The following is a 27,150-nucleotide window of genomic DNA, read 5'->3' as shown; positions in this document are numbered from 1 at the left end:
TGCAGCTCAGACATGGAGTGTTCCAGCAACTCACTTTTAACTCGCTTTCTCTGCCTCCTTCTTAGACCAAAAAGGTCGTCTGAAAAGCCCCGCCAGGATCCCCCCAGCAGGCTTTGGAGAAGCAGCCTGTCCGGAACCATTTCAAGCCACGGCTGAGACCCTGAGACGGGATCCTCGGTCTCCCTTCAGACGGAGCCCCTGGAAGGGTAGGCCAGCTCCTCCTGCGCCTGCGACCTGCCTGCCGGCCGCTTCCTTTCCCTGGAAGGACCCTGCAGAGCATCTTTGGAGAATGCGGGGAAGCCGCTCGATGGCCAACGTCCGTCCGTAGGTCGCGGCACCCCTCCTTGTAAGCCCCCTCGGAAGAGCCCCAGAGCTCTAGCAGGGGCTTCCCCTCCTGTCATGGGGCAGGCCGACCTCTGGGGCACATCGGAAGGCCTCCCTTCCTTTGACCGGCAGCCCCAGGCCAAGCCTTGCTCTTTGAACATCCTCCAGCTCCTTCAAGGCAAACTGCTCCTGCCCAGGGAGGCTCTGCTCTGGGGCCCCTTTTCCACATGCCTCGCGAACCTCCTCCGAGAAAGAGACCCCCGCCTCACGAGGCTCTAGGTCTCAGTCTGGCAGAGAATAAAGATGCTACCAGGGCCAAGAGTGTTTTACTACAGATTGTAACTACAGCACAAGGACTTGGCGGGTGTGTCATAATTCAGAACGAGAGAAACACAGAAATCGTAACCACCAACACTTTGGACGTGACATCTGCCCCTCCCCCCACCACAGATGCAAAGAATATATTACTATTTGCATTTGGTAACACCCCCACACGCACCCCCAGCCACTGATTTGTATATTCCTAAGAAAACCTGGTTCACTTGGTGATTCCAGCAAGGCTGGGAAGGGGCTTCAGGGGGATCGCTGCTTCAGCGGCCTCACCAGAAAATCCCCCTGGAAAACCTGGAGTGCAGAGTCCGCCTGGGCTGCTCCACTGGGGCAGCCTGGCTCCTGGCTGGAGTCTTCACCGCTCTGGGCTTTTGCTGGTCAAACGGCAGTTTCCCAGGTGCTGCCGAGGAGCAGAAGGTGCCCTGCCTCCGCTCCCAGGCCAGGTCCCTGAGCGCCTCGCTGGGGGCCTTTGAAACAAGGTCCAGAGCGCCTCTTTGCTCTTCAGCCGGTCTGGCTCTGGCTCTGGGCCTCCCAGGCCCCATGGCTGCCCCTCTCAGCTGGGGCCTCCTCCAACCGATTCTGCTCTGGCCCCGCCGCCTCCTCCTCTCTCACTGCCAGGAGCTCCCCCCAAGGGGCAAAGCCCTGCAGGCCCCCTTCTTCCACGCTGAGCAGGTCCTGACTGGGGGGCCTGTCGCCAGGCTGGTCCTCGTGGAAGCAGCTGGCCAAAGAAGGCAAGGGTTCCATGCAGCCTTTGCCAGAGGCCACGTCGAACGTGCTCCCCTCTGCAAAGCAAACATAAGGGAGATGGTCACGGGCAAGTCTGGCTTGGTCCTCTGGCCAGGACCCCCAGGACAGCCCGGTCTCTGCAGCACCTTCAGCCAGGAGGAATCCAACACCCGCGAGACCCTCCCGCACGGGCAGCCCACCTCTCGCTGCTGTTCTGGCTGCCCAAGTGCTCGCGGCGGGACAAGAGCCGCTTACCAGAATCTGGCAACGTTGCCACCCCTTCGGTTCCCTCAGCAGAGGCTCAGGTGGGCTGCTGCCCCATCTCCCAGCCACCTCAAAGCCTTCCTGTCCCATCCTCCAGCATAGGGCGACAACCACTCGCTCCCTCCCAGAAAAAAAGATCATTTCTGCTCCTTTGGAGAAGCGGCGGACAAGCAGGGCCCCAACCTGAGGCCTCCCCGGGTTCCATTCTGCTCACTGGCTTTACACGGCTGCCCAATTGACAAATCCCAAATCTGTAGGGCGCAAACCAGGTTGACCCCAGTACAGAAGAAACGTAGGACCCAGCCAAGGCTGGCCTGCCATCCTCTCCCCCATCCCTCATTCCAAACGGGCACAGCAGCACCCCGACCCACTGGCAGCTCAGAGGTCTGGGTAGGCCATTGCTTCCGGGGCCCCTGGAGGCCTGCAGCCCACCAATGGCAGCAGCTCTTCTGGAAGGCTTTGTGCTCTGTCTTGCTGGGAATTCATGGCTGCTGGGGTGTCCCACACCGTGGGGAGCATGGGCCTCCTTTGGGAAAGTCTTCGGCTCTTCCAACAGGCGTCCTGAGTTGCTCTCAAAGCAAAGCCAGTAGATTTAGCCAAGGTTACTTGCGCAAACTGTTTCCTGGTTTGTTGATCTTGGTGCCCCACAGATGGGAAGGTGGGGTGGATACCGACAGAATCTCAGGCCTGCTTCTTCGGGTGGCTTGTGAGCCAAGCTTGGAGATGACACCGTGGGGTGTGCACAGTTCTTCTCAGATGCTCCACCTGCCCTTCCCTACCTGCTGCCCGGTGTTGGTGCTGCAGTTTTAGCTGACCTCCAGGCGACAGTATTGCTCAGGCATGGAGACCCCCAAGAGCTTTGTGGTTGGCTCAGAAAGGAGGTTATGGGCCTCTGGTTAAGATTGGAAGAGAGGCTGCTGAGACAAGCCAGCTCTTCCCATTGGCTCTTTCGGGCTGTGAGATAACAAACATTCAGCTCTTACCCCAATTGAATCCTGACTCCCCCCTTGCACTGTAGCAGCACCCTAAAACTCGGCCCACAAAAACAACCCCTCGGGGGCTTGAATTCTGCAGGCTTCTTTGCCATTTGGGCTCCCCTGGCAGATTAAGGAAGGCCCCGGGAGCTATAAGGGACTAATGAAGCCATTTAAATAACCGTGATGCTGTTTGTTTTGTCCTGGCATCCTTTTGGATGTCCTCCTGCTTCAGTATCCATTAGCTGAGAATACAAGAATTTCAGAGAATCCACCTGATGTCCGACCTTTTTACTTCTTCTGTTCGATACCAACAAGCTGTCTCTGACTTAGACAGGATGGCATGCATGTCTACCAATGGCATGACCCAAAGAGAAGCCAAACTAACACGGCTTTGGGTCCAGAGCTGCAGTCCAGGGTGGCCAGCCCTGAGGTCCCCTTCTCTGCCCCCTCCCAAGGGGGTTACCTGTGCAGGGCTTCAGGTGGGAGTCGGGGCAGCTCCCGGACAGAGCAGTCAGGAAATCGCTGACCTGGCGAAGAGAGAGGCAGTTGTGCAGCGTCTCCAATGGGTAGATGCTGGGCACCATGGAACAGCCTTCGAACCCTGCAGACCAAAGACGGCACATCAGGGTCTGGGAGCCTCACCCACCCAGCCTGCTTCCACTCCGACTGCCCCAAATGTCAGCAGCAGCAGCACCTCCGACCCTTTCTGAGCCTCTCAGGCAGAAGATGAGCCCCCCCCCCCCCCCGGGCCAAGCTGAAGAGCAGCAGAGCTGACAGCTCCCCCTTCACGGGGGGAGGGGGGGCTGGAGGCGGCGCATCTGCAGAACAAGCAGCAAGGAAAGCCACCTCCCAGGCCCCATCTTTCAACGGGGGGGCGGCAGGGGGAGCTGCTCCATTGCTGCAACCTTAACGCTCTTTTGGGGCAGAAACCCTTGGACAGTCCAGGACTTGCAAATTCAGTGGCAGCAGCTGGGGAAAGCGCCTGTCTGCAGATGCCTCCAGGCTTGTGCAGAGCAGCTGTGCTGCATAAAAGCCCAGGTCTCGTTCGCTGGCTTGGTTTACATCCGTGGCGTTTCTATTGCTTTGGGCCATTTCTCCCTGTTGTATCCTAGAGAAAAACTGTTGAGGAGGTTAACGCTGGAGGGCAGCACTCTTTGGGGTGCATGGCCATGCACAGAGCTAACCCTGGGAGCAGCTGTAGACCATTAGACCTGCCTCTCCTTTTCACGGTTTCATGAAAAATGATTGGCAGCTTTGTGCTCTAACTGAAGAGCCCTGGATCTGCCTTTTTAAACCCGAGTGACCTCACAGCCAGCAGAAGGGTTCCCCCCACCCCACCCACTGGGACCGAGTGGGGAAAACCACATCAGGGGATGAGGGGAGGCTCTGCTTCCTTCCTTCTTCTCATTTGGGTAGCAATTCCTGAAACAAGACAGGCAGATGCTTGGCTCAAACGTTCCTCAACTGGTCCAGAGCAGAACAAATCAACTCATAAAACGCTGTGGTGGACACACTCTGCTACTTCTACAAATAGGGAAACAGACCACAAGCATAACCCATTTCTTGAGGGGGATAAGAAACTGAATGAGAAATATATATGGGGGGAAATTGCCCATTTCCTAAAAAATAAAAGCTCTTTAAGGGAAGGCGATTTCTACCTGTGTTTGCAAAATAGCAAAACTAGGAAAGCGTCATTGTTTTTTTGAGGATCTCCAAAAAGGATTGAGGATTAGAAACAGCTAAGATTTGCATTTTGGAAGGGGGAGCCTCTCCACAAAAGGGTCTCTCCCTCAAACGGGAGGCAGGAGGGACGTGGCCTGGAGGTAGCCCCAAGGCCCATGGGGGCCTTTCGGGTGCTGGTGAACATCAGCTCCACCACAAAACCACCTGGCCATCTTCCCATGCAATCTCCTCTTTGAGCTCCTGCCTCACAAAAGGTTTCCCCCTGAGAGTGGACCCATGTGGCACAGCCAACAGCTTAGAAAGGAAACCGGTTGTTCTTACAGCCAAAGAACAATTTAGGGGACGAGCAGCAACTTTTCTTTTTTTAGCAATAAACTAGAGGAAAATCTGCCCAGAGCTCTCAGAAGCTCCACTTTACAACATAAAATGCGGTTTCCTGGTCTGGGCTGTTCATGGCCCTTGTGGTGAGAATTTCGTGCCTTTTGCTCCAGTCTTTCAACCTCGGCACTTGCAGCAAGCTAAGGCTGCTCAGCCCCTTCATCTCAGGTACCTTCCCAAGAGTTGGCCAAGCAAAGGTTGAGACCTAGACGCGCTTGGAAACCAGGTAGAGGTGCTGCCTCCCACTTGAGGCCAGCAGGTGTTGCCTGCCTCCCCAGGGGGAGGCCTCAGGGGTCTCTGCCAGGCTTAGCGGGTGCTCTCATGATGGAGGAAACCAGCCTCCTTGCCCTTCGGAGAGAGTGACCAACAAGGTCAATTGTTCTGTCCTTCGGGGAGGTCAGAGGGACATGGAAGAACCCAGATCAACATCCCCAAGACAGAGTGGCGCACTTGTTGCCTCATTTTGTTCCCCTTCTGTCACAAGATTGAAAAAAACGACCATGATGTGGCGTACCAAAGCTTGCAAATGGGAGAAAAATCCATGTATGTGTTTCAGAGAAGCCGCCTGTCACCTCTGAGCCCCTTATTTATAGCTTGGAAGCCCACTCTGAACATGACTGCTAAAAGGGGACCCTAATTTCAGAAGGAGAACAATGAAAATGAGAGTAGAACCCCACAGACAGCTCTTCGCCTGCTTTATGCGGACTTTGCTGCAGTCTTCGGAAACCGCCCCCACCCGCTCGACCTGCTCCGGGGAACGGCCTTCTCGGCCCACCCGCCTTCCAGAAAAGCCCTTCTGTGGCACAGGAGCTTCAATATGAATGGGGGCTGGGGTGGGGTGGGGTGGGGGGGACGTCTGCAGGGCAGGAGGTGTTTCCCCCTCCTCAAAGTCTAGGCTCCTCCCAAGGGAGCTCAAGCCCTGGTGGCTCCGTCCGTGGCTCAGGGGACGGGCTTTCTTGACCCTGACGGGGTGGAGGAGCGGCCCTGCCCCCTAAGGCCCCGTCCCTCGTGGTGGTGGCTAAGTGAGCCTCCTCCCCTCCTTCGGAAAAGAGCGGAAGGTGCGGTCATTGTGAGGCAACACAAGGCAACATTACACAAGACAGCCAGTCAGAAACACGGAGCAGGAGGTGAGGACACAGCAAGTGCAGGGCAGGGGCAGCCGAGAAGGGGAGGGTCTCAAATGAAGAAGCAAACGTACCATTAGTTGGATGCTTTGCAAATGACACAGAAAATCTCTTTATGGCTGGCATGGACAAGAGCTCTGGGGAGACAAGAAAAAACATCCCTTGAGTTGGGGGGGGGCAGTTGGCCCCTGCCAAGGCTGCTGCAGCTGCTGCTGCTGCTGGTGGGGAAGCACGAGGGGGGGGGACAAAGGGGAGAGGCAGAGGAGAAGCCGGGCTAAGCTCACTGGATCCCCAAAGTCTACTGAAAGGCTGAGGCTGAAAAAGGCAGGAGAGCATCTTCAGGACAGTATGGAGCCCAACTTGAAGAAAAGGAGGCCGGACCGGGAGACCCTCTGCTGGCATCTCTTCCCAGGCCTCTCCGCGGCCTCCGGCACTACGAAGCAGCCACCAGCCCCAGGAGACGCCAACCAGCTCTGCGGTCTTTCCCTTCCCCAGCAGCCCAGCCCAACCGGGGCTCTGCAGTGCCAAGGCTGGCCAGGCCAAGAGCCCAGGCAGGCCAGAGGGCGCCTTCTCAGGCCAGCTACTGGCTGCTTACACTTGAGCAGTTTTGAGGCTTATTTGTAGGAGGCGAGTTAAGTTTACGGTCTTGTTCTGCTCCACTTATGGTTTGGTGTGTTACGTGAAACCAGGCAGCGGGTTCCTTCAGTAGCCACCTAACTAACACCCAGCACGCCAGGACTGTCTCTGGGTCTCCTTTCTCCCTTGGGTCCTGTTCAAGGCAGCGATTCCACCGCAAAATCAGGGGGACTCTGGCATCCCCCCTGGCAACGTAAGAGCCACTTTCGGCATCCGAGACCAGATTCCCCTGGTGGCCCATCATCCCCAACTTCTCCCAGACCTTCTGACTGACCAGGCGGTCGAGCTCCTGAAGGATTTCCAAACGGTACTCTAATTTAGACTAAAACAGCCAACCCAAATTCAGACCGACCGAGGCTTTGCTTGAAGGGGTTCAAGCCAAATCCTGAAAAGAGCTGCAGAATCGGGGGAGGGGTACAGGAGAGCCACGCCCAGCTTTTCAGTCAGGGAAGAGGCACTTCTTCTGGGCCGACCTCAGGGGACCCGGCTCCTCCGGGACCCCCACCAGCCCTCCTCCCTGCTGTTCCGAGAAGCCTTGAGGGACTGACGTGGACATGCCCGCCCCCACCCCTTGGGGCCATTTACACTGGAAGAACCAAGTTTCACTGAATCCTTTCTTCTTTTCCTAAATATCTCAAGGCAGCAAGTGTGCTTAACGCTCCTTCCTCCTCCTCCTCCACAGCAAACCTGTGGGCTGGGATAGGCCTAAAGTCGTCCAGCTAGCTTTCACACCCAAGGCAGGACTCAAACTCACCATCTCCTGCTTCCGAGGCCATTACCCGAACCAAGAGGCCAAACTGGCTAAACTTTCTGACTGACCAAACTTTCTGGGAACAGCAGCCCTTTTTATTAGTCCTGGCAGTGCGTTGCTAGGAAGCCTGCTAGTGAAATAGAGTGGATGCCATAGAGAATCCGGCTCAACGGAAGTGGCCTTCGGCTGGAATAAGAATGAAATATCTCTGCAGAAAGTGATTCCTTGTCCTCCAATCATCCTCACCCCCATGTCTGAACTCGTCTCTGAATCCTTCTTCATGTGTGGTTTCCATAATAGATGCTTCAGAAAGTTTTTACGGGTGCAAGGATAAAAATACGCATTGAGAAATTTGTAGGGCCAGAGTCCCCATGGGCCTCTTGGGGGGGGGGGCCTCTCAGCCCCCAATGACCTGCCTCTCTGAACAGCTGCCAGGCCCCAGCAGCAGCCTCAGGGCAGAAGGGAGAGGCCAGTCCTTCCGCAGCCTCAACACCCAGGCAGGCCCTGGTTCCCTGGCCCCCGCTCAGAAGGCACCCTTACCGTCTTTGTACAGAAAGCTGGAGACAAACTTTTTCCCGTGGCTGCGGGCGTAGTCCTGAAGATTTGGGGCACTGGAGGAGCCCCCCAGGACCGTGGTGCTGAAGAGCCTTGAGCAGGGTGACCCTGGGGAGCAGAGCGGGAGCGTGAGCAGACTCCCTGCCGGAGACCCTGGGGAGAGAGGCCAGGAGAGAGAGGCGCCAAGCTTTGGGCCGGCTGGGAACAAAGGGAGGGCAGCTGACTCTGCCCTGGGCACAAGAGACTCGCGGACCAGGATTGGCCCCGGGTGGCTATAATGGAAACGGAGGGGGTTTTTTTCACTTTACAGATTAATGGAGTTGGAAGGGACCTGTAGGTCATCTAGTCCAACCCCCTGCCCAAGCAGGAGACCCTGCCTACACCATTTCTGACAGACGGCAGTCCAATCTCTTCTTGAAAGCCCCCAATCAGGAAGCCCACAACCTCCAAAGGCAACTTCTGTTCCATGGACTGACTGTTCCGTCAGACAATTCCTCCTTATTTCTAGGGTTGAATCTTTGGAATGTGGAACCCCTTTGAACCCCCTGGCCAGAAGAAAACAGAGGGACAGAGTCATCCTTGGTTCAGGTACTCAAGAAACTGTCCCTACGCCCGGGGGGAGCCCAGGGAAAATCCTCCAGCAAAGCTCAGAATCGACTTCGTGCCTTTTCAAGGCAGCTTATCGGCTTTGCCAAAAGAAGCCCTCCGTGCTGGACGCTTCCTTCCTGGGCCAAAGCCTGGCCGCTTGGCTGCTCATCTCCTCTGGCCACCGAGCCCCCGACGAAGAAGGCAGGCATGGCTTCCGCCAGGGGCCCTTTGGGATCATCTGCCCACCACCGCCGTCCCACGGGGCTTAGGAGTGCCTGGGCTCCTGCAATCCGGCCTTGAGCCATCCCTGCCGTTTTGGGGTTTGGCCCTCGGTCCTGAGCCTGGCCAGGGGGGCGGCATCTCAGGAAGGAGAGGCAAGGAAAGCCCCTTTCTTGCCTCTTCTTTCCGAAGTGCCCCCACCCAGCCGGCCGGCCCCCAGGACCGAGGGCCAAAGCAGCTCGTGGGGGCTTTGGGATTCTTCCCCCACTTTGGGGGCCGGGATGTCCCATGGAGGGGGCGGGGGCTGAACAGCCCAGCAGCACAAGCAGGCCGATGATGCCCTGCAGGGGCCAGGCCCCAAAGGAGCCCCCCAAGGCAACCCAGCTAAGGTGGCTGCCCTCCCAGGCAACGGGCAAATGGGAGACTGGGGTTGAGGGCCCGTTCTCTCTGCCCACTTCAAGGGCCAGGCAGGGGATGCTGCTTCATCTCCACCAGAGAACAGGCCTCCTCCTGACTTGGGCCTGTCGCTGAGTCCTCCTAACTGAGCCAGCCTGAAGTTCAACCTTCACGGAAGGGAGGCGGCCTGGGTTTGCTTTGACAAAGGCCCCACAAACCCAGCACAGCAGCTTTGCCCCCAGCCCTTCCTCTTCAGCAGGAGCTCCCCCCATTCCTTCCCAGCTGGATCCGAGCCCCGGGGGCGCCGAGCAGCCTCCGCCAGCCTTTCGGTAAGGGCTGCTCCCAGCTGCCCCCCTCCCCCGCCTGCATGCCAGGCCAGTCGGAAAGGTAGCCAAGGGGGATTTCCATGCTTGATACCTAGGGCGCTTTGCTTCCCTTCTGACGAATGCCTGGCGAAGGAGAAGAGCCGGTACCCGCCGGATTTGGATGACTCGGACAGCACCTGCAGAAAGGAAATGTTGGTAAAGCCAAGAGAGCCAAAAGCGAGCAGCCCCCATTCGTCAGAGGAGGAGAGCAGCCCCCCCACCGGGCCACCCGTGTCCGCTGCAGCCGAGATGCAATGCCCCCCCCCCGACTTCCAGCTCCCCCACTCACTTCCATGGAGCCAGCCTTGCGGTTCCGGATCAAGGGGGACCGGCGCTGGAGGCAGACCGGCTCCGAGGGCTGCGGGGCCTCCGCCCTGTCTGTCTCCTTGCTGCCCTTGGACTCAGCCAGGTCCTCCAGACTGCCCTGCTCCGGCTTTCTGGCCTCCTTCTGCAAGAAAGCCGCGGTTGTGATGCTCCAAGCAGTGGGAATCTCTCTCGGGGCACGGAAGCCGCCTTGCTAGCAATGGGCAAGGAGAAGCAAGCTGGTCGGCTTGGGGCTGCCGAGACAGGGGAGCGCTCCTTCCCTGCTTTTGCAGCTTGGTGGCTTAACAAATGTGTGCCCAAGTTTCCTCTTTAAGAGTCAAAGAGAGGCAGAAGTCCGGTTAGAGTCACAAGGAAAGGTTGCAGCTGTTTCTCTGCCACTCATCCTGCCACTGCAGGGACAGCCTGACACCCCGTGTGTGGCGGGAAACCTCCAGCTACCCCTGAAGAGAGGAGGCTCCCTGGACACAAGCGCACCTCTGCAGAGGCCGGGCGAAAGCCGCATCCTGCTGGGGCACTGCCTTCCTCCTCACAGCCTTTCACTCCGGGGCTGAAATGCAGCTCCACATGGAACCTCTCCTCGGACGACGGGTCCTGCAGAGGCCACACGGTGGATGAGATGGGCCCAAGGGCTCAGCTGGCTCCGCTCTGGCCGGCCCCGCCCTCACCTGGTTGTTGTCCTCGTACAGCATGATGACGATCTGGGTCATGTAGTTCAGCTCCGAAATGGCTCCCAGGTAGTCCATGGCCCTCTTCCACTGGGCATCTTTCGAGGCCTGGCATGGAAGAGAGGGGCAGAGGGAGGCCGGACGGAAGTCCTGGCAAAGCTGGGCAGGAAGCCCTGAGTAAGAGGGCCTCGGGGAGTTGCTGCTGTCTTCCCTCCCCTCCTGGCTGGCCTCAGGCAAAGGCAGCTCCCCTTCCTTCTGCAGCCCCACAGGACTCCAAAGCCCATCACGCAGTCAGCTGCCCCTCAGACCAGGGCCAAAAGGAGGCTTAACAGGGACCCACCAAAGAACGGCCCTCCACGGGGCCCCAGCCCCTGGAATAGGAGCCCCTGTCCGTGGGGCTCAAAGCTCCGTGCCTGAACGTAGCAGCCCCAAGTGTCCCGGTGGAGGCTCCCCACTTACATCTAGCAGGCCTCCGTAACGGAAGATACTAAGCAGGGAATGGACGTGGCTCTCACTGGTGAAGTACAAACGTGTCCGGACGTGGCGCCCTGGAGACAGGACTCCCCTGGAATACCTGCAAGCAGACCGGCCAGGGAGCAAGAGTCACCCTGCTGGGCAGGCGGGGCCGGGTCACCAAGGCCCCCAGGGCCCCCTCTGCAAGGGCAGGAGCCGGAGGAAGGATCACAGCTCAGTGGCTTCCCGTATTCAGACAGCCCAAGCCCCCCCGTCATCCCGCCTGGGGCAAAGTGGGCCTTTGCCCATGTCTTACAAGGGGTGCAGCTTGTTGACGGACTCGTCCTCGTGGGTTCGCTGCAGATCCAGCTGGATCTTCTTGATGAGAGGCTGGCAAAAGCCCACTGCAATCTCCAGCTTCTCCTCCTGGCTGATGCCGTACTCCTGCGAAAGGCCGGAGGGTTTGCAGGGCAGCCTCTGCACAGCCTGGCTGGGGTGGCTCGGCAGCAGGGGAGCGAGGCTTGCCCCATACCTGGGGAATGACGACATCTGCCAGCGCCTTAGAGAGCCGGAGCAGCTCCTGGGGGCCTTCTAGCTGCAGGGCAGCGTTGTGCTGGATGTCGTACTTGACACAGTCGTAGATGTCGGGGATCTTGCTGATGTCATACCGTCGGTTCTTCAGTCGGAAGTCTTGCTCCAGCTTCCTCCAGCGTTGCAGCATCAGCTCCAGGGTCTCGCTGTGGTACAGCTGCAAGTCTGCCAAGTCAGAACAACCTGTCAGTGCCGGGCGAAGGGACAGGTCGGCTGAACCCCGGCTGGCAGACCAGCTCCTTCTGCAAAGAGCCACCCCCGCCCCAAAACACTGCTGCCCCAGCACCACGCCTGGCTTTGAGAAGAAAGAAACGCCCGGACAGCAGATGAGGTAACTCCTTTTGGAGAGGAGCCAGATGCGAGGCCTCCTGAGGTCTGTGCCGCTTTCACGCTCCCCAGACTTTGCCCCTTGTCCCAAGCTGCTCTTGGACCTTCAAGATAGTGGTGGGGTTCCATTTCTTTTACTACCGGTTCTGTGGGTGTGGCTTGGTGGGCGTGGCCATGTGACTGGGTGGGCGTGCCTTTTTTTTTTTGCTTTTTTTGCAACCACCCCTCCACATTTGGGGCCTCAGGCAAGCCTCCTGGGGGGCATGTTTGCTCCCAGAAGGCTCCCCTGGGGCTCAGGAAGGCAAAAAATGGAGGGGGGGGCTGCGCCTCTCCTTCCATTTTTTGCCTACTTGGGCCCCAGCAAGGGGAGTCCCAGCACATATGAACAGCTGATTGTCAGGGTGGAAAAAAAAAAGAAATACCTTAAGGGGCGAGCATCAGGCGGGCAGGGTGAGCGAGCCCATGGTGACTGGGCGACCGGATTGGGGGCATGGCCAGCCAGAACTTACCACCGTTTGGCGACCCACACCAAACCCTTGCTTCCAGGTCGTGTGAACCGGTGCAAACCAGCTGAATACCACCACTGCTTCCAGAGTTTTATTGGAAAAGCAAAGATCCGCCACCTCAGAAGCTGCCCACTGTGTCACGGGCCACGTCCAGACAACACCTGCTTTGGTTCTCCTGCAAAGGAAACGGCTCTCGTACCAGCAGACTTGGGGTCCTCCAGACGTTTCTGGATCTGGGAAGTGAGGCTCTCAATCAGCTCAAAAACTTGTTCACAGGTCTCCACTGGATTCCCAATGATTCCCATGGACTTGATGAGTGAAGTACTGCCTGTTGGCGCCAGCTGGAGAGAAATCAGAGCCAAGGGTCAAAGTTGCCCATGATGGACCAGCCAGGCTGCTGCCCAGATTTGGGCCAACTGGCTCCATCATCCTCAGCTGCCATCTCTGGCGTGCAGGACTTGAAAGCAGAAGCCACTGGGAAATATAGTCTATTTCACTCCGCCTTGAGGAATGGCTGCATATGGAGGGTTTTTTGCACAGCAAGAATCCTGACTGCGCATGTGATTGGAAACCAAAACCCTGACTGGAGAGGCCAAGTGTTAGCAAGATTTGATAATAATGGCTATAATCCAATTGGCTTTGAATTCTAGTAGATTCATAGGGTTGGAAGAGGCCTTCTAGTACAAACCTTGCTCAAGGCAGAATACCTTATACCATCCTGATCAAATGGTTGCCCAGTCTATTATTGAAAACATCCACCCACAACTCTGGCAAGCAAGCTGTTCTATTAATTCATCAATAATCATTGATCATCCCAATAATCAACTTTAGGAACTGCATGTATTTGCATACTTCTACTTTTTTTGAAAGTTTATGTACCCTTATTACATTATTCTAATTGGATGCCAATGAAAAGATGACCAACCTATTTTTGATAAAGGTTCATTTCTGACAGTTTCTTAGATAAGCAAAAAAGATAGTGTGTGTGTGTGTGTGAGAGAGAGAGAGAGACACACACATCTATAACTCCTGCGTAAACTCTCCAAGCTTCTAGCAACTCAGATTTGTTGAAAATTGAATTATGTTACAGTCCTTAGCAGAAACCACACGTAGTCCTAAAAGTTACTATGGTGGTGGCTCTCCAGCACTGCTGATCCTTCTATAGAGCCACCTCATTCCTGAATGCCTTTCCCTGAATGGTCACTATTCGCTTGGGATAGCTCCGTATTGGGATAAAATAATCAGCATTATTTCCTTTTTTATTCTTTATCGCCCATTAAGGAGGCAATTTGTCAGGAGACGTTCAAGCTTCAGAGGGGAATGGCTAGTTCCCCTACAGGCTTAGGTTTGGCAGTGCTGTCCATTTTGTGCAGCCGAGCTCGATACCAGGTGATGGAGAATGAAAACTATCTTTATTCTGGGACGCCACTCCTTAGAAACCTCTTTCAAGACCTCCCTAGATGGCTCTAAACCCCTGGGGATAGCAGAGTGTGGCGATGTCTCCGGCTGAGCCCACAGCATTCCTGCCTCAAGGGGGCAGGTGGGGGTCGGGGGGGGTGTCTTTTTCTTCTTGCTCTAGCAAGAGGTGCCCCCAGCAGGAGGTTTTCGATCTGGCTGGCTGCCCTCCTCTTTCTTGTCTCCTCCAGAGAAGCTGTGTGTAAAAATGCAGCTTTCAGTAAGACCACCAACAATAGAACAAGTACTCTTTGTAACAATACATTAAGCAGGATTCATTTTCAAAAAGGCGAGGATAAGATGGCCTCGTAATAGGTCCGATTTCTAGGGACTTAATGCACACCTCTGTGCAGTTTCCTTGGCAACCACATAGAAGTAGATGGCTTTGGCCTTTTGCTAGGATCAATGTTTGAATCCCATGTTTAGGAGCAGCGCGAGAGCTCACGGTTGAGACGCTGGGCTTGTCAGCTGGAAAGCTGGTAGCCTCGGTTCAAGACCCAAGTGCCACACCACAGGGTGAGCTCCCGTTACTTGCCCCAGCTCCTGCCAACCTAGCAGTTTGAAAGGTTGCAAGTGCAAGTAGATAAAAACTTTGGGGAGAAGCTAACGGTATTTCCTATTTTCATGCAGGCACATGATCACAGAAGCACCTTTGGACAACACTGGCTCCCTCGGCTAAGAAACAGAGATGAGCTCCACCTCCTTGAGTTGTGTCAGTGTATATAAGGTTCATAAATTGGAATAGACGTGGTAACAGGTCAGCCAATGCGGACTGTTCGGTGACCAGAGGGCTCGGAGCCTGGCTTAGGTTCACATATATATGAGTGGCTCTGTAATATATGAATGCTTCTGTGTTTATATGGCTTCTGTGATTATGACTTCTGAATTCTGAGTTCTGGTTCATGGGTCTTGTATACGTGCAATATTTGATATTGTTGTATATAAAGAAGTTTCTTTTATAAATGAATCCTGCTGAATTATTTTCTCATGTGCTGGTTGGATTGCTGCAAACTTTGGCAAGTTGGAAACAACGAGGCAGGGGAAACCTTTAAAGCTTTTTCGGCGCAGCCTTGCCCATCCCCCACCAAACTCAGTCCAAGCCTAACCTTGTTCATCAGGCAAGGCTGCTGCTGAGACAGCCCTGCAGGAAGAAGCTGCCTTTCCGACTAGCCGGAAGCAACAGAGGAGCCAGTGAAGCACCACTCCCGAGTTTTGCACCTGGCCGGGCAGTACAGAGGGACACCAAAGTCCACCTTAAACCACGGGATTCAAGGGGGATCTCCCACTGTAGTCCAGCAGGCAGGAAAGGGCCACCATGCAATTCCCAAGACATTATGCTGCCCCAGGATTCCCTCATGTCCAGGGTTGCAAGAACATCAACGTGGTAGCACTTTCTAGCTCTCTCTTCCAGCAAAGAGAAGAAACCAGAGCAATCAGGTCACTTCTATAGGATATCCCAAAGAAAAGGTAAACAAAAATGCATTTAAAGAATATTGTTTCTTCCATGTGTGGGCACCTTGCCCAGGGAAAGGGCTTCTGGAGCTGGGTGAGTGCAATCCAGCCCTCAGTTTCCAGGCCCTCTCAGTGCCTGATTCACTTGGTTCAGTTGTGCCTCCTAAAGTGACCGGCCAGAGTTTAGGAAAAAGGCTGCGACCTTCACCGCTACCCTAAGCTCCTCCTCTTCACCTTGAGAGCAGATGAGCCTGATCAGGCCAAGGCCCCTCGCCTACCAGAGCCCGTTCTGGGTGGCCAAGAAAGACCCGGGCAATTCTTTGAAGAGCAACCTTCTTGGGAAGGCCTTGGCCGGGGCACTTCCAACCACTCCACTAGTGCTCTTCCGTGCCCCCACAGAGGGACCCAAATTTATGCCACAAAACAGAGCTGCCACGCCCCAGTTTCCACAAAGGCCCTGAAGCCGTCCTGTCAGAGAGCTTCCCTTCAGCCAGTGCAGCAGCAAAAGGCCGTTATCAGCCCGATGGAACAACCTTTGGCTGCCTTTCTGATGGCTAGCAAAGTCTGGGACCTTTCAGCCATTTTTCTGGAATTGGGGCGCCCACAAAAACCTTTCTCAAGGCCAAAGAAATGCGCCTCCGTCACCTTCTCATAGTCCTCTGAGCAGAATGAGGCGTCTTTCTGCATGATTTCTCGCAGACGAGCCTTCACCCGGTGCTGGCAGCTGCTGAGGGAGTCACTGTCGCTATCCAGCAGGCCGTTCATGTTGGCACTCTTCACCATTTGCACTAGGATGGGCGTCAGCTCCCCCTCCAGAGCAAGGAGGCCCTGTGGGAAGACACAGCGTCAGCCTCTCCCCCCACCCTCCACTCTGCAGGACCCCTGCTCTAGCCAGGCAGCGGGCTGGGGGGACACTGAGGGTCAGGAAAGGACCCAAGCCCTCCTACAGTCTCTGCTGGCCTGACTGGAATGCCCCCTCCCAGAAGAGTCCCGTCCCCCCACCCCGGAACCTTTGCAAAGGCTGCTGCCGTCATCTGGACTCGGCCCTCATCGGAGGCGTAGATCTTGAGATCATGGCGGTAGGTGCTGTGCAGGCGAAGGAGGCCGCAGCCTGGAAAACCAGCATAGTCTCCTGGGCAGGAAAGAGAAGCCCTGTGGCTGTTCCAGGAGTGTGGGCATTTAATTTTCACAGTGCCCTCTTTAAAGGGCAGAAAGCCCACTGAGCAGGCAGGGTCGCCAGGGCATCTGGCACCCTTAAGCAGAGCGGCAGGTCAGAGTATTGGAAGAGAGACCGTTTCTGAGCAGATAAAAAGGAGGCAGGATGGATAAGAAGAGCCACAGACACCCAACTGGAGAAGCCCAAAATTCCCCTCCTGTCAAGGCCAGCCCAAAACTTCACAGCACACGCCCAGGAGTCCTTCTCATGCCCAGTCTCCAATCACCACCATTCTTCTGCTGCTTGCTGGCTGGCTGTTCCAGGAAGATTTGGGGCTCTTTCCTGCTTTGAGACCAGCAGCTGCGCTGCAGGCATGGAGCTCAGACCAAGAAGAGTCGCCTGCTGTCACCGGAGCCCCACTCCAAAGCACAGAAGACCAGCCTGGCTCACAGCAGCCGCCCCTCCAATGACTTACAGAAATCCACGCCGTCCCCTTGTAGCTCAGCCAAAAAGGAGAGCCGGGTATCTGTTATGTCAAGATGGCCTCAAGGTGCCTGGTTCACCTGCAACGGACCTTTTGGCTTGGGAGGGAGAGCGGGATGAGACCCCCCCCCCCGACTCACAACGGGGACGAGGGCACGAAGCGGTTCAAGGGAGAGGGAGAAGGCCCTGGGCACGAGAGGGAAGTGGGGGGCTGCCAAGGGTTATGGGGAAAGGATGCGGGCTGAGGAGGCCGCTTTAGAGGGGAGGGGCCACGCGAGACTGGCTGCTTGCTTCCTGCTTCCCCTGCCCAGCATCCCCTGCGTCACAGCCCTCAAATGACCAGAGCAGCAGGAAGCAGGAGGCCAAACTGCAGCTCCTCGTGGGAAGCTCAGGAGCGGAATCGTGAGGGAGCCAGCCGTGCAGGGCATCCAAGATCTACTCTATTCACAGAAGCGTTCACTCAGCTTCTGAACTCTGAAGGCCTCTTGATCGGGAAAGGCCAGTTCCACCCTGAGACCATCTTGCCTGATGAGAAGTTGTGAGCACTCAAAAGTTGCCTTACTGCCCAGGACTGTGGAGGCTGGGTAGGACTCCCAAGGCGACCCCCATCATCACTGCCCTTGAGACCAGGGCTGCCCCAAGGGCTGCAATCTGATTCCACCCACAGCCCAGACGATCCTCTCGGTGGAGGTGCAGAGGCCAAAGAGCACTCTGACCCCTCCTTGGCGGTGGCTCCCAAGACGCTGTCAGCTGCTGCCTCTGCCTCCCCGCAGCAAGCCAAGCCAAGCCCAGGCTCACCTTGGCCCCCTGGATACATGCAGCGGAAGGCTCGGCCCAGCTCCTCTGCTTGCACTCGGCCGGCAGGCGTCAGCTCGCCCCCCCACTTCAGCACCAAGAGCAAAGACGGGGAGCCTTCCTTGAGATCTGCACACAGCAGAGAACCAGAGTCACCTCCTGCCAGGGCTGGGCGGGGAGAGCAATAACGCGGAGACTCACAACCCTCCTCTCCGAGCAGTTTACAGGGTCAGCCTCTTGCCCCCAAAAACCTGGGTCCTCATTTCACCACCTCCAAAAGATGGAAGGCTGAGTCAACCTGGAGCTGGTGAGACTTAAACTGCCAAACTCCTGGCAGTTGGCAAGTGGCAGAATTAGCCTGCAGTATTGAAGGAAGACCTACTGGTGAAACTGGAGGAGGGGAGGTTGCTAGGGGCCTCTGAGGCCTGGAAGCTGCCCTAAAGCTAACCTCAGTTCTGCCTCCCCCGTCCTCTTATCAGTTGGCACTTTCCCCCTAAGTGGGGATTCTTTGGCAAGGGCAGCGGGGGTGGGGGGGTAGCAGTAACTCCCCTTCTTCACAAGGGTTGGCATTTCAACCGAAGCTTTCTCAGCTTACATTCTCAATGTCCTCATTGACCCCCATTCGCCCACCCCCCAGAATGGCCCTCCTTGTGTCTATAGGTGCGTGCATGCAATCAGGGTCTTCATCCTATGAAATTGGCAGGGCGCTTCTGCAACCGCCATCCTCTCCCACAGCTGCCTTCATGACCCCACCCTGCAAGACCCCAATACCTGCCTTCCTCTTCACTGGATGCCTTCAGGTGCCCATGAGGCAGGTAGGTCAGTTGCACTTTGCGGTTGATTCCGGAGAAGTGCCCGTACCTGCCAGGACAACAAAGGGCCACATGAAACCTCTGACTTTACACACCACAACTGCGGAAGCAGCAAGGACACCCAACTGCCTCCCTCCTGCCCAGAGAACTGTTGGGGTGCAAAAGGGAGTCACTCTTTCTGGGGACATGCGGGAAAGTGCAAGGGTGGCTTGCAAGGTTGATTTTACTCTCCCAGAGGCCGGGGAGTGGGCAGAGGGGCCACGGAGACCAGTCCCTGCTCACATCTCCAACACGGTCTTGAGCTGCTCCGGCTTCGACTTCTGCTCCTCGGCCACCGCATCCCCGAGAGCGCCCTGCTCCTGCACCAGCAGTCGCGCAATGTCCAGCACCTCCTGTCGGGGCAAAGGCTTGTTCAGGTCTGGGGGCCCAGGGGCTCTAGGAATCAAAGGCACAAGCTCCTTGGCTGCCCAGGCTCTCGCCCCCCCCCCCGCTCCCTGCCCCCCCCTCCAGGAAGACAAGCACAAGACCAACCAATGGAGGGAGGAAGCTGCACCTGCAGGGCTCCTCTCGGACCAGAGGGAGCCCCCAACTCACCTGAAGCTGCTCCGGCTTTTTCAGCTTCAGTTTCCCAGTCTTGTGGCCCTCATATTTTTCAAACAGAACAAAGAACCTGGCAACAGCAGAAGCAAAGCAGGTTACTGACATTATTGCTTGCTTGGGACACTTATGCATTCCTTTTCCCGGCAGCTCATGTTGTCCTGGAGCCTTTTTGTCCTGCAGAAGAGAGCCCGGCTCCAAGACACCCAGGGACTCCCCCATACCTGGGATGCTTCACTTCCATCTTCATCTTCTGTTTTGGGGTCCGATCACCATGCCTTATAACTGCAATCACACACCGTAGCTCCATCCTGCAAGAGAGAGGCTTGAGCTCATATCCCACCCCCACCCCTCCTTCCTTCCTACAATGGCCAATGCCTAGGAGACCCCAAGGCCTCCTCTGATAGCGCAAGGGGGAACTCTGGAGTGGTGGTCCTATTTACAAATACAGTCGAGATATACTCGGGATAGGAAAACATGGGGCATTAATACAGAACCAACGACACTAGACAAACTGTTGACAGGGACTGATGACAAACTGATTAAGGTGCTGTATAGATATCTATTAGAATATAAACTAGAGGAAGACCATGTCAAAGAGACAATGGTGGTATGGACTAAAAATTTCGGATACAATATCAAATTGGCAAAATGGCAAAATCTTTGGAAAAATTATAGGAAACTAACAATGGCTACGGCATATAAGGAAAATCTATTCAAGATATTCTACAGGTGGCATGTTCCCCCCAGACTCGCCAAAATGTTCAAAAATTTATCACCAAAATGCTGGAAGTGTAAGAATTTAGCAGGCACATTCTACCACGTGGTGGACGTGTAATCATCGCAAGACAATATTGGAGATTGATACAGACAATGGGTGGAGCAAACACATTCAATTTAAGCCAGAAATATTTCTTAGGGATAATGACAGAAGGTCACAGCAAGGGTATAACATTTAATAATACATGTGTTGACAGCGGTGAGAATGGTTTATGCACAATATTGGAAAAATGAAAGTATATCACCGAAAAGAGAGATAAAGAAAATAATGGCTTGTGCAAAATCTGATAGATTAACTTTAATACTGAAAAATAAGAGGGAATCAGAATATGACGATACCTGGAATAAGTTTTATCTGTGATTGCAAAAAAGAGGGGAAGGTTAGAACAAAAATAGCTAGGATGATTAGAATCAAAATGTAAATACTGTACCAATAATAGGAATGTTAATGGTTTGCTTATATTTTTGTATGTAAGGCAAAATAACGCCAAAACGGTTGCACTTTGCTTGATACTTATAGTCTTTAGAGCTAAAAGGAGAAGCAGCCTCTGCACAGCACCAGGTGGGAATGGGGCCAAGGCTCCCAAGACGGAAAAGCTGCCTTAATTCAAGACAGGCAAAGACTTTACCTTAGTCCGGAGTTTGAGGTACTATTTCATTTTCCTTACTTTAGAAATGTGAAGATGGCTCTGGGTGTAGAACAAGGCAGGAAATGTTAGAAATAATTGGGAAATTCTATTCAGAGCTATACATAGATCAAGATCACTCAAAAGGAACAACACTCACAAAAGAGGAAATTAAAGATATCTTAGTGGCAGAACTATCAAGTGCTATAAAATCAATGAAAAATGGCAAAGCTTCAGGAAATGACTGCGTTATGTCTGAAATGCTAAAAGCTGGTGATCACAGTTTACACAAGATACTAGCAAAACTCTACTTGAGATGCTTCAGAGAAGAAAAAAATACCCGAGGCAGGGGAAAATGCTGAAGTGATTCTTATACACAAGAAAGGAACCCAGGATGATTTAAAGATCTATCACCGAATCAGCCTCCTTTCAGTCATCTATAAGGTTTTCACCAAGATAATAGCAAAAAGAATATTGAGAACATGATGCACAGCCAAAGGAGCAGGCAGGGTTCAGAAGTAGTGACAGTAGAGTGGATCACATCCAAGGTGTTCAGCAAAATGGCACAATGATTACACCAGGCCTCCTTGTCTACGAAAAGGCCTTTGATTCCTTTTTCCAGCCAGCAATCATTAAGGCATTGCTTAACCAAGGCGGTGATTCTGCTTACATAAACTTACTACAATCAATATATGAAAATTGCAACCATTTGCCTTAATGATCTTAAAGTGGAAATCAGCATAGAACAAGGTGTATGATAAGGCAACACAATATCACCTATCCTTTGCTTGAAGAAGTATTTCGCAAACCAGGCTGGAATAAAAATCAATGGCGCCTATTTATATCACCTAAGATTTGCAGGTGATGATATTCTCTTCTCGCAAGACTCAGAAGAGCTATAAAGACACATACAAGAACTGCACGAAGTAGAACCATTCAGCTTAAAAATAAACCTGAAAAAGAGCCAAGTTATGTTTAATAAATTCACCAAATAAAGAAAAACTTTTATATCTGAGAAGAACTAGATGTAGTAGACCACTACATATACCTTGGCCAGCAGATTTCAATGGAAGGTGATACAATAAAGGAAACCGAACAACGTGGTTGTCAGGCGAACTAAGTGTAATTTTCAAGAACAACCTCCATCTATGCCTGAAGAGAAACGTTTTTGATCAGTGTGTGCTACCTGCTCTAACATATGCCAGTAAAACACAGACACTCACCTCACAATTGATACAAACATGAACACTCACCTTGCAATCAATACAAAAGCTAAGAACAGTGCAAAGAGACATGGAAAGAGACATGCTCCGCATTATGAGACAAGATAGAAAGGCATCCTGCACATGGGTTAGAGAACAAACGCAAGCATACGATACCATCAAGAGAGTCAAAAGGAAGTGGGCTGGTCACATAGCAACAAGAATTGAGGGAAGGTGGACCGAGGCAGTCATAGAATGGATCCCACTTGCTAAAAAAGAAGGAAAGGAAACCTGAAACAAGATGGAGGCAACATCAGCAATGATGGCGGCCCCAGTTGGCAAAAGAAAGCTCAGGACCGCATTGGTTGGAAACATGTGGAAGAGACCTTCATCCTGCAGTGGATAAACAATGGCTAGGATGATGATGAGGATGATGATGACGAAGATGAAATTTAGAATACTGGAGCTATAAAATCTTCCATTTTAAATTTTATAGTACATTTAAGCTTTTACAAAAACCCTTGTCTTTCTAAAGATTCTGATGACCAAACGCCACCTACATTTCCAATCGCTGTTCCCACAGTCCCAGAAAATATGGTTCCATTTTTTTCATCGCCACCAACCAACAGGAAAAGAGAACAGCCAGAAGTTCCTGCCCTTGGGCTCTCCGACCACCCTCGCTGGCCTGGTCTCCCCCTTGGCTTCCCTGAACCTCCTACAGCCGAGTCTCAGAACTTGGGCACTGATTTCAGCTGAACTCCAGGAGCTGCTGTGGGCCTTCAGCCCAAAAGAGACCACGCCAAAATCTTCAGCAGAAGAAGAGGGAAGGGCGGCATTTCACCTGATCTGTTTTTGTTACGAGCACTTTCAGAGACTGAATTTTTTGTATCCAGAAGCTCCTGCACATTAATACCAACTCTATCTTGTTATCAGAAAATCCAACAATACCGCAAATAGCACCCCAAACCTACGTGGTCTTTCTAAAAAAGAATGTGCCTCCTACTGACAGGCCAACCTCAGGAGCCGTCATCACAAGTGGTGACCAGAAAGGGAAGCATGGCCAACACTAACATTGTCCCTGATGTGGTGGGCACGATGGGGATGTCTTCTGCTTCTGTGGGGATGGACCAGGGGATCTGGAACTGGGGAGCCATTTCACGCATGATGATGTTCCTGGCAGAGAGAGGAGGGACTGGTTGGAAGGGCCATCAGCCCAAGGCAGACAGGATTCAGACCAATGGTGCTCTGGTCCCTTCCTCCTCCCCTTCCAGGAGGGGACGATCAACCGAAGCACCACACACCCAAGGAGCTTGGCACAGTCATCATAGTACTTCATGGAGTTCTTCACAAAACTGAAGCCGTTGACATCGCAGACAAAGGACTGGCCGTTGGCCCGCAGTAAGTCAAAGCCGCACACCGTCTGCTGCAAAGGGAAGGCCCCAGGGAAAGGACTCAGGACTCTTTAAGGCTCTCTACCAACCGAAGGAGACCCTCAGGCCCTCCCTGCCGCCCTGCACTGCAGGAGACTGCAGGAGGAGCCCCCGTTTCCCTGCCATAATGTTAGCAGGGAGCTGCGGGGACTCTCCGAAGCAGCACCTACAGCCTGAGACTTCAGAGCCAGGGAAGACCTGTGTGGGGAGGGGAGGGTGGCCCCAAGACCGGTCCAGGCATTCCAGGCCTCAGCAACAAGAGCTTACAACTTTCAGGGAGGGTTCCAGGAGGCCCCAAGTCAGAGGGAAAGACTAACCTTGAAGGCCACACAGACTTTTCGGGCCACCAGCTTCTCTATGGCTGTTAACATAACTGGGTAGCGGATCTCCTTCCCTTCACTGTCCCGTTCCACCTTCCCATCGAGAGCAGGGGACTTCCGTGCCTCGGCGTGTGCGTAGTCGGGACCCACGGTGTAGACCTGGATGAAAGAGCACCAGCGCTCAGAGCTGCCAAGAGGGCCTGAAAGGAGCCCTGGTGACCAGCTGAGAGGACTCCCCCGCAGGCCCCACACACGCCCCCTCCTACCTTGACATCCGTGCCATCTGTAGGCATGAACTCCTCGTAAATATACGACCCGGTCTTCCGCACGCTGCTCTCTGGAGAGTAGACGCTGCTGCGGCTGCCAATCTGAAACCATTCAGGAACTCAGCTAGAGAGGCGAGCTGCCCCTTGAAAGAGCGGGGCCATGAGCAGCCCTGGAGCCTCACGCCAAGGGGTAAAAGACACCTCCACCTGGGCAGCAGGGCCTGAGAGGAACAAAGCCCAGGAACCTCTCCTGGTTTTCAGTCACAGCATTGAACGGATTCCCCAACTCCTGGGCCGTGGCCCACTGCCTCTTGCCTGCTTCCAACGGGGCCACGCAAGCCATGGGCAAGTGTGCACATGCACGAAGCTCCACTTGCAAGCGTGGTGGCCAAGCACGTGAGCGGAGCGCTACTCCTACGAGCAGTGGGTACTTTCGCTCACGCACGAAGCTCCACTGGCCCAAGCAGAGGGTGTTTGTGTGTGGCTCCATTTATGTGAACGGAGCTTTGTGCACCAACCCAAGCGCCCTCTGCTCAATGGGAGCTCCGAGTGTGTGCAAGCGCCTTCTGCTCATGCACGAAGCTCCATTTACGCGAAGGGAGACCGCACGCACCCGCAACTCACACCAAAGGAGTTGTGTGCACGTGCAGGTGCCTATCGCTCACACCCCTTCCCTTCCGCACTGGGCCCGGCAACCAAGGTGGAAAGGTTGGGGACCGCTGCCTTATGCCGCTGCTTATTTCCTACCAATGGTGTTTAAAATGGGAAAGAAGACGTTATTACCGTAGTTCAATAAAACTATAATCCCATTACCTTCGTTCCAGCTGAGCCCAATCAAAAGCGCTTTAATCTTAATCAACTTCTGGAATTCAGATTGCCACTTTACTGAATATTCAAAGGAAGTAAAGATACCCCGGAAACACACGTTACCTTAACTTCTCAAATCTGGCACCTGAAAGGGGACCCAACCCCAATGACCCTGGTGCCAGTGAATCGCCCTTCAACATTTGACGGACATGGATTGTGCTGTGCCCTGTGTCTCTTTGGCTTGGGATTCCTGCTTTGGTTGTATGAGTCACACAATCTCCTGGGGAAAAGTCTAGAAGAATCCCAGGGCCCTCAGAATTCAATAGATGTCGGCCAGTGCACTGCTATTGGGAATGCCCCCCATCAGGCAGATGGTGCCCAGCCGAGGCCGCAGCCTTCTCACCTTGCGGAAAAGGCGCTGGCTGCCCCCGCCAGCCGAAGAGGGATAGTAGATGTAGACGTTGTGGTCCTCAGCACTGACCGGCTTTTCCACAAAGGGCTTGGGGAAAATGGCCCCATTGACCTCCACGTGGTCCTCCCCCTCCACCAGGCTGCATTCTGCACAAACATACAGAGCCTTCAGAGACAGGAAGCTGACCCCCCCCCCCTCAATTTTCCTTTCTTGGGGAGCTACGGAGCCTCCAGACAGCCAGGATCATCCTTGGAGGAGGCTGGCTCTGGCTCTGAGTGTCAGGGAGGGCGGGGGAGGCTGGAAAGCCACTCTGCAAAATGGCTGCACTAAGCGGGGGGTGAGGGGGGCATGAGAGGTCAAAGGAATTGGGCACACCTGGAGAGGAGGCAAGGGGGGTAACGGGTGGTGAATGGGTGGAGGTAAGTAAACCTGTGGCCTAAGGGAGGATCAAGGGAAACACAGGGCTAGTCTAGATCGGCACTGAGGATGTTCCCTAGTTTGGGTAATGAAACCTCTGCAAGAAAACCGCCAAGCTCAGAGAAGACGAAGGACTCCTCCTGAGTTACCAATACTTTCCTCTGTCGAGCAAGGAGGGCCGGCTCTTGAGCAGGCATCCCCCTGAGCTTTCCTGGTGCTGCTTTGCACAAAAGGCAGAAGCTGCTTCCTCTCCTGAGGGCACCTCTCAGGCCGCGCCTCCTCTGGCGCCAAGGCTCTCCTGGCTGTGCTCTGGGCAACAAAGGAGACGGCCCTGCACGAGGCGGTGCTGCACATCTGTTCACGAGGTTTCCACAATGCCTCTTAGCCCTCCCCAAGTAGGCTGCACAAATGCCGCCACATGTTGTGCATTCTCAGGCCCTGGCCAAGGGGGCACCTTCCTCCTTGTCTGGCAGCTGACCCACCTGCCTTTGCCTCCAAAGTGGGCCAGGGAGGGGGCTCGGCCCTGCTTGCCCCACACTCACCCTCTGGGCGATCAGGGTCCCGGTTGAGCACCGCATAACGAGGCAGGTCCACTCCTTCCTCCTGCAGGATCCGGTACACCTCCCGCCTACAGAGGATGGGAACACAGGGTGAGGCGGCGTGACCGGTTCGGCCCTTCCTGCTTCCCGGGTCCACCCGGGTGGCCATAGCACAGCTCAGCTTGGCCACATTCGGACCGCAGCGGTTTGCAAGGAGTTTACTTCGCTCCAGTCTGCCTTGCTCCTCCCTGCTGCTGCTGCTAGTTAACCAAATTCCGGCTCCTAAGCTGCTTCCACCCCAAATGACCCAAAGACCTGGTGGAAGATCAGGGTGCAGATTCGGCCCTCTGCTGGAGGCACCATGTACCATGCAGCCCATAATAACCCCACAAGTTTATCCACCTCCACAACCCTACCTGTCCTGGATGTAATATTGTGTATCCAGGTCGTTAATCAGAAAAGGATTGCGGAGCTTGGCATAAGCAACGGCTTTGTCCAGAGGGAACCCTGGAAGATTCGGGGAGGAAAACCATGTTGACCACGACCTGAGCACCCAGGCAGGAAGAGGAGCCCGGACGCCAGCTGGCCAACCTTTGGAGTGGAAGGAGATGAGGCAGTCGCAGGCCGGCCACTTCTCCACTGGCTCGTTCAGGATGACGTCTTCCCCCATGATCACCACCGTGATGTATTCGAACTTGCACAGCCGCTCCAGGATTTGGGTCATGGGCTTCGATTTGGACTTTTTGGTCATGGCGCAAATGCCAACCACAATCTGCCGTTCTGGAGGCTGCAAGAGAGCCACAGCAGCAGCAGCAGCAGCGTCACCCTGGGCGGTGCGGGGTCTGGCAAAACCGGGCTCTTCCGTAGTAAAGTCAGGCCCGAAATCAAAGCAAGGGCTGAGGGGGGGGGCTATTCCCACAAAGACGCAGGCAGGCCCGAACTAGGCCCCCTCCAGGGGACTCCCAGGCCCCCCGCTCCCCCCAGGCCGGCACGGCTCCTTCCGAGGCAGGCCGAGCAAGAAGCCCCTTTACCGACTCTTCCTCCTCCTCCTCCTCCTCGTCCTCAAAGAAGGGCAGCGGCTCCATCTTCAGCTCTGCTCCCGGGAAGTCCAGCTCCTCATCGCGGGAGCCCACGAAGAACTTAGCCGCGGAAGCGCCCGCCTTCAGCTCGCCCGTCCAGGACGACATGCCAGAGCGCGCAGCCAACCATCCCGCTCTGCAACGAGCAGGCCGGCGTCAGCAGCGGCCGCCCAGGGAGCCCCGCCCGCCGCCCGCCGCCCGCCGGAGCCTTACACTGCCGCATCCTTGGGGCTGCGGGCGGGCTCCGGAGGCAGGAGAGGGCCGAGCGGCGCCCGGCCTGCCCGCGCCGATCTTCGCAGCCTGCCAGGACGGCGAGCCTTCGGCCGGCGGGGCCGCGGGA

General features: G+C 54.9%; 1 protein-coding gene across 5 annotated transcripts; it reads right to left on the bottom strand.

Annotated features, from left to right (window-relative positions):
- Positions 1 to 633: 633 nt before the first annotated feature.
- Positions 634 to 27,150, bottom strand: PPIP5K1 (diphosphoinositol pentakisphosphate kinase 1). 5 transcript variants are annotated; one of them, XM_087941783.1, is made up of 29 exons: positions 27,024 to 27,150; positions 26,763 to 26,946; positions 26,323 to 26,518; positions 26,148 to 26,238; positions 25,735 to 25,820; positions 24,767 to 24,921; positions 23,557 to 23,658; positions 23,288 to 23,449; positions 22,842 to 22,963; positions 22,612 to 22,713; positions 19,157 to 19,243; positions 18,930 to 19,005; positions 18,618 to 18,727; positions 18,299 to 18,384; positions 17,527 to 17,652; positions 16,100 to 16,221; positions 15,735 to 15,917; positions 12,382 to 12,523; positions 11,291 to 11,514; positions 11,075 to 11,202; positions 10,765 to 10,879; positions 10,306 to 10,413; positions 10,115 to 10,231; positions 9,606 to 9,764; positions 9,369 to 9,453; positions 7,734 to 7,901; positions 5,881 to 5,967; positions 3,085 to 3,222; positions 634 to 1,436 (listed from the first exon to the last, which is right to left on the bottom strand). In XM_087941783.1, exons 2-29 carry the CDS (start codon positions 26,916 to 26,918, stop codon positions 1,156 to 1,158), a joined length of 3,714 nt encoding a protein of 1,237 aa, XP_087797909.1. In that variant the 5' UTR covers positions 26,919 to 26,946; positions 27,024 to 27,150; the 3' UTR covers positions 634 to 1,155. The 5 variants fall into 5 exon arrangements, with proteins under 5 accessions (XP_087797909.1, XP_087797910.1, XP_087797911.1 ...); XM_087941784.1 differs by having other exon boundaries at positions 5,881 to 5,943; XM_087941785.1 differs by having other exon boundaries at positions 7,734 to 7,856.

Source organism: Pseudonaja textilis, chromosome 13, assembly GCF_049901715.1.
Source record: "Pseudonaja textilis isolate UNSWEBS1 chromosome 13, rPseTex1.2, whole genome shotgun sequence".
Classification (NCBI taxonomy): domain Eukaryota; kingdom Metazoa; phylum Chordata; class Lepidosauria; order Squamata; family Elapidae; genus Pseudonaja; species Pseudonaja textilis.
Note: the sequence above shows the minus strand (reverse complement) of the source record. Positions and strands in the feature narration are given on the sequence as shown.

Excerpts from the sequence above, each read along its gene's own strand:
- PPIP5K1 (XM_087941783.1), bottom strand. The coding sequence starts at position 26,918 with ATGTCGTCCTGGACGGGCGAGCTGAAGGCGGGCGCTTCCGCGGCTAAG. Across the intron at positions 22,964-23,287 it reads AAGTCTGTGTGGCCTTCAAG|CAGACGGTGTGCGGCTTTGA; the intron begins GTTAGTCTTTCC and ends TTCCCTTTGCAG. Across the intron at positions 3,223-5,880 it reads TGCAAAGCATCCAACTAATG|GGTTCGAAGGCTGTTCCATG; the intron begins GTACGTTTGCTT and ends TTTGGTCTGCAG.